Genomic DNA, 10,254 nt, shown 5'->3' with positions numbered 1-10,254 from the left:
GGTCTCACACACGGTAGAACATTTTTAATATATCAAAATCATTTTAAATTTTTGATTTGTTATGATTCATTCATTGTAGTGTTTTCTGCTCTGTGCAATGACTTCATATAAAGAATATTTCTGCTATAAAATAACGTGATATTTGTGCGAGTTATAGTATTTTCTGTTGAATTATTGACAAAGTTGTACAGTATGTATATCCATAACATAAACAAGCAGCACGCTAGCAAACAATTCCTAACCCGAGACCAACAGTGGGGGGCAGCAATACGCCAACCCAGAGTAATCTAGTAAGAGAGTGACGACACTAGTGTTGACTGACTCCCATTGTAACAATGGAATGCAGAATTGCTCATTCTATCTCAATGTGATAGTTCCAATGTTTGGAACTATAGCCGGTAGCCCATAGGCACCCGCTTTGTGGCGAGATCAAAGCGTGTCGCCATTTCTCTTCTAGTCTTGACGTCACACATACCCACAATGCACGGTGAAAACAACATGGTGTGTTATCTATGGTGTTGAATGACTGCTGTTGACACTTAAAAAATACAAAGAAAACTATTTCGTCAACTCAAAACAGTGTCGTCGTCATTAAGCAGCAGGAGGACGTTTGTTAGCAGCTCAACAGTCAACTACCAGAGAGACGGCAGGTAAACATTTGCTCCGTTTGGAACCTCCAAGTTGAGGAGGGAGAGGTCCCGATCATGGGATTTGGGAGCTAAAGGTAAAATGAACGAATTCATCTTGTGTTTCGTCCATGTATCTTTACAATGACAAACACATCAGTCCTTGAGGTGCGTTTCCATCAAGCCTGTTCGAAAATCGGAAGCGAATTTTTAGAAATTCGATAAAAGAAAGGCATTTTTGCCCCGTTTCCATGAATTCCATCCGCTGATAAAATGCTATTCTTGTGTGATAGTTCACGAAATAAGCATTAGGTGGTGCTATATTGCCAGTCAAGTGAGACGCATAGCCTATTTGACATGTATTTTACCTTTTGAAATTATTTTAGGCAAAATATAAATCCTATAGCTGTCCACTCCAGAGGCTGTCTTGTCTCAAGGTATTGGACCAGAAATCACTCCACACATTATATTGTTCCTTAGTCCTGCCCTATTTGCAGTACTGTGTTCCAAGGTTATCCAGTAATAACCCTACAAAAAAGAGCAATACGAATAATACACAATGTGGGTTATCAGGAGCATACAAATAAACTATTTTTAAAGTCAAAATTGCTAAAATGTACTGACATTGTGGACTACCAAACAGCACAAGTAATGTTCAAAGCTAACAATATGTTACTACCAGGTAACATACAAAAACTGTTTAGAGACCAGGAGGGGGATTATAATTTAAGGGGAAAATCAAATTGCAACTTTAAAGTTCAATTTAGGAGAACAACCAGAAAAGGTTTTTGTATTTCCAATTCTGGTGTGAGATTATGGAATGGTTTTACGGTGGAGTTAAAAAGATGTACAAACTACAAACAGGAAAATGTTTAAAATTAAGCTCAAAGACATGATTGTAATGAGATACAGGGAAGAAGAAGGTGCGGGATCTCACTAGGTGTGTGTGTGTGTGTGTGTGTGTGTGTGTGTGTGTGTGTGGGGGGGGGGGGGTTGTTTGTGTGTGTATGTAATAAGTGTATGTGTAAAAAAAAATGTAATATGTATGTATGTATGTATGTATGTATGTATGTATGTATGTATGTATGTATGTACAGATATCACAGATTTAGCTATACAAGTATTGAATAGATTATTGAATGATATTTAGTATTAATGGAAAGGGGGTGGGAGCAATAAGCCATGCTTCTTCTCACTCCTTTTGAATATGCTTTTTTTTTGTTATTATGACGTTTCCGTTTATATTGTTTTTAAAAATTGCTTTATTAAAATAAAAAAAATAAAAATACATACATTAGGGCCTAATGTATTAGGGCCTAATGTATGTCTACATAAACGCTGCTGCTGCCTATCGCAAGGCTTTTTATTTAAATCATGGTTTTATATTCACCATCTCTGATGAGCGGCACTTTGAAGGCGAGGAAGGAGCACTTGCTCATTGTAGGAACTCCAAATATTATATCATATATGGCTCTGCATCAATGTAATAAACAATGCAAACAACAAATGCGTTGTGAGCCATGATGTCATAAGTTTTGCGGATTCAGCATTTTGCCTGTTTACATGGAGACGGGAGGAAACAGCGTTCTCAAAGATTTCCACTCTGGAAGTTTTCACTTTGTTGCGTTTTCGCCCCCCGAAGACGCCGTTCTCGTCTAAAGGGACAGCAGCAAACGATACGTTTTTTTGCCGTTTTCTATGAACACCGTTCTCGTGTAAAGGGGATGTCATTTCTTTCATTTCAGAGTAGACCAGACTGCAGGTGAAGATGAACTCTCCAGACTCAGCCAGGGACGTTTCTATTAAAGAGGAGGAACCTGAATACATTTCTATTAAACAGGAACCTGACGACATTTCTATGAAACAGGAGGAAGCTGAAGACCACCCACACCTCAGTAAGTTCATTGTGCTCTGTTTCTATCATATTTTCTGTTCTGTTTTAGAGCTATCACAATATCTCATTTGTCACTAGTTTGTTAGCCTGGAACTCACCTATGCTTTTTATGGCATAGGCAGCTCCCGGCAGGATCCACCGGGAGAAACTATGCGCAGCTGCGCAACATGAGACTAATTACTTAGAGCGACAGAGAAGTGTGTGTGTGTACATGTGCGCGTGTGTGCGTCAATTTAACAAAGGTGAAGACGATCAGAAATCAGCAGAGAGTCAGAGATGTTTGCGCTACTCTATGCCGAATTGAAGTGGACTCGGACCGAGACTTTTTTTTTCTCCCTGGAAAAAAAAACGTCTGGGTTTCTGAGGCTACTAGTTTGTCAACCAGTAACACGCCTGGGTGACGGCAGACTGCAGTGCTGGGCGAGCGCTGGCGCTTTGGCATGGGGGGTCAGATAAACATATGGAATGAATTCTGTACTGGGTTGAGTGTACAGGGTTTGATGAGGTCAGATCAACATATGGAATGTCAGAACAGGAAGGGGAAGGATCAACATGTGATGTGTCACAAGGCGGGATGTCACAAGGCGTGATCATAGGAGGCGTGATGTCATGATATGTGACCATATATGGAGGTGTGATGTCACGAGGCGTGACGTGACACACGGAAATGCAGGTTTTCATAGTAAATGCGAGTTATGCGACCTACGGTCGCAATAACCAATCAAACAAGCCAAACATATATATAAGTATTGTTGTGATGTGGCGCTGTAAGGTGAGACGTCTATAAATGGTTCTGTGCGTGTGATCTGTATGATATAACAGATCTATTAACATTTAATAGATCTATTTTTCTCAGCTTCTTGACTTGAAGTTTAACCACTTGAACCCTAGCATCCCTATTCTGCCAATCTAGGCCATCGGGTCGCGCAGTAGTAAAGTCCCCGCTCACCACCACGAAGGTTGTGGGTTGGCAGGTGAGTCAGTAAGATACAACAGCAGTGACAATACACAGAAATGTGTGTGGGCGAGGAATCAATTGGCATAACGTCTAAATTGGGAGAAAAAATTATTGGCTACTATAAATTAAAAAGAAAATATCCAATCTACAAGCTCACAACACATGGAATTGCGATGCATTGTGCGCTTATATATAGGCTATTTTAGGTAAAGAGATTTGGTGTAGAGGGGCTTAGATATTAACTAATCCTCTATACTTAAAATGAACTAAGTATAGATGGTTTCAGTGGATAAAACATTCAATTGGCCTAATGGCAGTGAGCACAAGGAATTTGGTGCTGATGATCGGTACATCAGTTTGTGAGGTTAAACACACAGATGGACAGATTCACCGACCCAAACTCACAGACCCATTTCTAGATATCTCACCTCCTACAGAGGCATGCTGTGAAAATCAGTTCATGTACATTTCAAACTATGGCCCAAATTCCACCAGACATTTCATGCTATGGCGTCATGCAATTAGCAGCATGAGCTGTAATTGGTTGACTTTTGGACATACAGGGTACATCAGTACTGCACAATAATGTACATATACAGTTACATTCCTGACACCACCTTATTCTTTACAGCTGGGTCTACTTCCTAAATTTCTCTCAATTCAGAGTCCACATGTAACGTATTATATTGTTGTTTTATAATTCAATTATTTATTTATTTTATGTTCACTTTTGTAATGTTAAACCATTCAAAAAAGCTTCAATATTGTGGAAATATTGTGTTTTTTTTTCCCTGTTATCCATCCACATAAACATTGCCTCAAACAGGTTAATAATAACAGATAACCATTACCAATCAACACCAATGCAGTGGTTTTCAACGCTTTTCATATCAAGGCCCATTATTTATTGGCTTTTGAGCCACGGACCACCATTTGATGACATTTAGACTCTCAGATATTTTCGTTGGATAAGATTTTGTCCACAATTTCATGCTGCTAACCGGCAATTCTACTACATTCTCTAATTCAGGCGTTCTCATCCTGGGGGAAAAACTATTTTGATGACTTTAAAAAAAATAAAACGCGAGATATGGCCAAAGCATTTCCGGGGGTCCCCAGCCAGAAACGTTGAGAACCCTTGCTCAAATTGATCCTGGCCCAGGATGGTCATCATATTTTTTTAATGCCTTATCCCTTAACGACTTTTTTTTTTTTGTACTACTACTTGAAAAACATTTTTGAATTGTTAAAATAGCCAATCTACAAGCTCACAACGTTTCGATGTAGACTGGCTATTTTAAATATTCAAAAGTGTTTTTCAAAAAAGGCAAAATGTAGTTACTATTGGCAGGGTTTGGATGACAATATACCCTTTGCAAGAGATATCTTTATTTAAAAAAAAAACAATATTGATTTTGATCCTATTTATGATTAATCAAACCCATCCCTAGTTAGTTTGTATTTTCTAGGAATCCAGTGTTCACTATCATGTTACTTTTCTGCTCCTAGACATCCTGCACATGATTGTGTGTAAAGACGAGGATTCTATTAAACAGGAGAGGAGCCCCAGTCTGCCCCAGGAGGAACCAGAGCCTCCACACATTAAAGAGGAACAGGATGAGATTCTTCAAAGACCAGATGGGCCATTGTTGACATTACTAGGAGTGAAACGTGAAGAAGAAGACGATGAAGACTCTTCACGCTGTTCGGAAATTGAAGTTGAACTTGAATCAGACTCTGAAGTCACTGAAGACAGTGACGATTGGGAGGAGACCAGTGGAGGTTAGTCAACTTAGTTCAAACACAAATAAAAGACAGGGATAATAACTGGGTGTTGGCACAACAACTAAATTGGGTGAAGAAGAGAAAGATATAACGTGAAATAAATTTTAAACAGAAGAAAGCCAGCACTCACGGGAATAGCTTTTAAGGCACTTATTTATTTTAGCCTACTATTGGTAGGTTGGGTATGGTATGCTGCAAACAAGCAGCACACAACGAACGCGTTGCGGCCGAAGCCTTCGTCAGCGTTGTATACTGCACACAAAAACTGGTGTCACATTTATAGTGTCCGTAACACCAACCCCTGTCCGTGTCGAAACAACGTCCAACCAATCCCAGTACCGAAAGTGCAGTCACATAACATTTACATCAACCATAAATATATTAAGCTTATACATGATTCTGACCCATATAACAATTCCAACACATCTAAACAGTAAGAAATTAATAATAGTGTTAATAGGGCACCATTGGCTGAGTCCTAAAAAAGAAGAGGTAGGTTGAGGGTCAATACTCGGAAGACCTATATATTCCTATATTCTTACTGTTTAGATGTGTTGGAATTGTTATATGGGTAAATATGTGACTGACATCAGGCATGTTGTGCATTATTGACTCAGAATCATGTATAAGCTTAATATATTTATGGTTGATGTAAATGTTATGTGACTGCACTTTCGGTATTGGGACTGGTTGGACGTTGTTTCGACACGGACAGGGGTTGGTGTTACAACCACAGACACTATAAATGTGACACCAGTTTTTGTGTGCAGTATACAACGCTGACGAAGGCTTCGGCCGCAACGCGTTCGTTGTGTCCTGCTTGTTTGCAGCATACCATACCCAACCTACCAATGGTAAAATAAATAAGTGCCTTAAAAGCTATTCCCGTGAGTGCTGGTTTTCTTCTGTTTAAAATGTTGTTTCTGACCGTGCACCCGGTAAAATGATTAAAGTGAGTGAGACGAGATGGAGTCGTGCATGCTGCCTTCTATAACGTGAAATAAAAACAGGAATATTAAGAGGGATGCCTTAATGCTCGTTTGAAGATGAAAGCTTTACTAGTTGCATCTGCAGTCACCATTTGTAGTGCACCTTACCAGTTCTCTTCTCTCTCTCTCTTTCTTTCTTTCTTTCTTTCTTTCTTTCTTTCTTTCAGGAGTGATGTCCCAATCTACCCAGACTCATGTCTTCTCTTGTTCTGACCTGGAGTGTCCATACGCCTTCACATCTAAGGTCTTCCTCTATAAACACATCAAGAGGGCCCACAATGACCTCTACTGCCAAATGCTGAGGAGTGGACAGATCACCTCAGCAGCCTGTCAGCAAATCACTAATCCTGTAACCAGCAGCCAGGAACAAGGAAACACTGACCAACCAAGATCTTGCAGTCATCAACACTTTACCACGACTTTGACTGAACTAGGAGAAGAAACGACTTTCGCAGGAAATAAAACACACATCTGTATACACTGTAACAAGAGTTTCAGTGGGTCATCTGAACTGAAGAGACACCATCGTGTCCACACCAGAGAAAAATCGTTCACTTGTAAACATTGCAACAAGAGTTTCAGTCAGTCAGCTGACCTGAACAGACACCAGCGTGTGCACACTGGAGAAAAACCTTTCCACTGTCAACGTTGTGACAAGAGGTTCAACCAATCGGGTCACCTGAAGAAACACCAGAGTGTCCACATTGTAGAAAAAACGTTCCACTGTAAACATTGTGACAAGAGTTTCAGTGAATCGGATCAACTGAAGACACATCAGCGTGTCCACACTGGAGAAAAACCATTCCACTGCAATAATTGTGACAAGAGTTTCGGTCACGCAACTGACCTGAAGAGACACCAGCTTGTCCACACTGGAGAAAAACCTTTCCACTGTAAGCATTGTGACAAGAGTTTCAGTCGATCAAGTCACCTGAAGATACACCAGCGTGTCCACACTGGAGAAAGACCCTTCCAGTGTAAACAGTGTAACAAGCGTTTCATGGTGTCAAGTCATCTAACGGAACACCAGCGTATTCACACGGGAGAAAAACCATTCCACTGTCTACAGTGTAACAAGCGTTTCAACAACTCGAGTCACCTGAAGACACACCTGCGCATTCACACGGGAGAAAAGCCTTTCCACTGTAAACATTGTGACAGGAGTTTCAATCAGTCAATTGACTTGAAAAGACACCAGCATACTCACTCCAAGGGAAAATACTTTCCATCTATAAATTAGATCTCTGGGCCTGCAGGTGGATAGACAAGCTCAAATAGTATGGATATTTATTATCCTTAAAACCTTGAACCATTTTTGAGGGGCGCCAGCCCCTCCTATATACAGGTTTAATGTTTGTTGTTCCTAAAACAAACATTCAAAACGCCATTGAAATGGACAGTTTATTTTGTCTCATAATTACGTCATAAAAGATGTATATATATACATAGTACATAGTGCATAAATTAACCGTCCGCGATGTTGTAAGATGATAGGAGCGCCCCTCACTTCACACGGGTGTGTTTTTTTTAAGTGTTAATGGCAACCATTATATTGATTCATTCAACCTTTTCAGCTAGAGATGCCATTACATTTCATTGTCCGACATTAAGGACTGCCCGCTTGTCCTGGTTACGTTAGAAAAACCGTCTGGCAGGCAAAACCCGTCCAGACATGTTTCTGTTCTTGATTTCAACCAATCAGTCCATCCAAAGATAAGTACACATACACACACACACACACACACACACGCTTATGGTTGTCCATCAAACCGTCCACTTATGTCCTTAACTCGTAGCCGTAGGTGGCTAAAGAGTCCTATCATTGAGCCACATGTTCTATTGCAGGTAGGGCGTGTAGGTTGTAGGTGGTGTCAGTGGTACTGGCAGTCATGGTTGTGTTCCTCCTGTGTCTCTGTTGCTGTCTTCTGGCATTCCTGTCCTCCAGCCTGTGACTTCCTTTGTGGCCACGAGTCGCGGTCAGCAGCAGCAGGCATGCATGTTGACATGTTTAACTCTAAAAGGAAATAAGACTCCAGGGCTAGGGCCCGGCAAGCCTAGTGCTTCTCCCTAGCCCTTTTTTGGGACACTTGGACAAGCCTGTAAACTATTGACGCTTAATGGAACATATTCCACTATGTATGCATGTTTGTCAAATTTGGGATATTATATCCGAAAATAAAACTGAACTTAGTCTTAAAGGGAGAGTAGTACTGCACCAGTGCTACCAGTAAAAAGCCAAAGGTTACTGTCTGCTTTCTTGGGTTTAAATCCTCTTAGCAGGCCTTCTATTGAACTGTAATTGCCAGTGTTTTTTTACTGCAAACTGTTAAAGTATTCAATCAATCAAGTGTGAAGCACTGTCTGATCTGAAATGACTACTGATTGATTGGATGGCTTCAGCAATGTCTGTAGGCTACTGCTTATACCTGTCCAATAACTTCAAATTATTTCATTAAATTCCAGGACTAATAGCTGTAAGTCACAATTTTAAAAAATTGCAAAGTGTGGTTGCCACAGTCACTTACATAGGCCCCTTTCTATAAATTCCCTTGCAGGGGCAGAAGACCAAACTATGAAAGTGTTATAGAGACTCTATAACACTTGCATAGTTTGGTCTTCTGCCCCTGCAAGGGAATTTATGTATTTATAAACAATTGTAAAACATAGATTGGTTACGTAACCAACAACAGCCAATTAGCTACTACAAACGTTATGCAAAGCTCGGCCAATCACAGCAGAAGTTAGGTAGGTTACTCCGGAAGAACAATAATAAGAAAGTGTGACAATAACTAACCAGTCTTTTGGGCAACCACACTGATTCACCCGCTTCGAATGGGATCAGTGTATTGAAACGGGGAAAATCAGGTGCAATCAGGCCTTTCAATAGACTGAGTAGACGTCTACCCGTCTACTCAGGTGCTCAGTAGGTTGATTCCTTCCTATTGTGTAGGTTGATCTGTGCAGTTTAATGCATCGCATGCAGCTACTGGATCGGTGCCGTGTCGTTAGTCAGAAGGTTCCTTGTTCCGAAATTACTATCCCTATCTCTAATCCTAACCTAAACATAACCGCAAGCACGGGAGCAGTGAATGTTCGATGTTCGACGCGGTAGACACCACGGCTGCATTGAAAGGAATGATCACCTACTGAGCTCCAGTAGCTGCATGCGATGCATTAAACTGCACAGATCAACCTACACAATAGGAAGGAATCAACCTACTGAGCACCTGAGTAGACGGGTAGAGTATCAGTCTATTGAAAGGCCTGATTGCACCTGATTTTCCCCGTTTCAATACACTGATCCCATTCGAAGCGGGAGCCTGATTACTCTATTCAACAATGACTTCAAATAAAGAATACTTCTGCTGCAAAATAAATCATGACGGAAAAAAAATAAGTAGCCTAATTGGAGTGCTACTGTTATCCCTCAAAACACAGGAAAGATGGAAAATTATGTCACAAAGGCTTTCAACAAAAAGAAAAGAAAAGGACGACATAAGTACAGGTATGTGCTTTTTTCCAACCTGGAAGCTAGGAGTCAAAAACAAGTATAATTGTCTTCAAACTGTTAGTGGCAAAGTAAAATACTCAAGTAAAGTAGCCAAATTACTTAATTAGGCGACTGTACTCAAGTAGCCTTAAATGTTGCACACTGTACATCACTGCATAATTGTTACTGTAAACAGTTAATCTACAGTACCCGAGATCAACAGTGGGGGGCAGCAATACACCAATTGACGTCTACGTTTGTCTCTAGACAACGACCCGCCCAAGGGAACGCCTCCATTCCTTTTTGCGGTGAGAACTGTAAGCAGGCGGAAAAGTAGAGAAGTAGCTAGATTTGTCGCTAGTGGGGTCTGCTAAATCAGTTTCCTCCCTCCTCCGATGACACGTGATCGTGTTCAGCCAAATAAATGAAGCTCAGCTAACTGCTTGCTTTTTCCCGTCATGCAAAGCGCTTGTGCGAAACTCATTTAATTAACACATTATTTTATCTGTAGC

The 10,254-nt window shown here is 40.6% G+C and overlaps 1 protein-coding gene across 1 annotated transcript; it reads left to right on the top strand.

Moving 5' to 3' along the window:
- Nucleotides 1-517: 517 nt before the first annotated feature.
- On the top strand, nucleotides 518-8,552 carry LOC306927959 (uncharacterized protein). Its single transcript, XM_079507858.1, has 4 exons — nucleotides 518-650; nucleotides 2,372-2,521; nucleotides 4,988-5,260; nucleotides 6,420-8,552. Exons 2-4 carry the CDS (start codon nucleotides 2,395-2,397, stop codon nucleotides 7,490-7,492), a joined length of 1,473 nt encoding a protein of 490 aa, XP_079363984.1. The 5' UTR covers nucleotides 518-650; nucleotides 2,372-2,394; the 3' UTR covers nucleotides 7,493-8,552.
- The last annotated feature ends 1,702 nt before the right edge of the window (nucleotides 8,553-10,254 follow it).

Source organism: Electrona antarctica (genome assembly GCF_951216825.1).
Source record: "Electrona antarctica genome assembly, chromosome: 8".
In the NCBI taxonomy this organism is placed as follows: Eukaryota; Metazoa; Chordata; class Actinopteri; order Myctophiformes; family Myctophidae; genus Electrona; species Electrona antarctica.
This window is presented reverse-complemented; position numbering and strand designations above follow the sequence as displayed.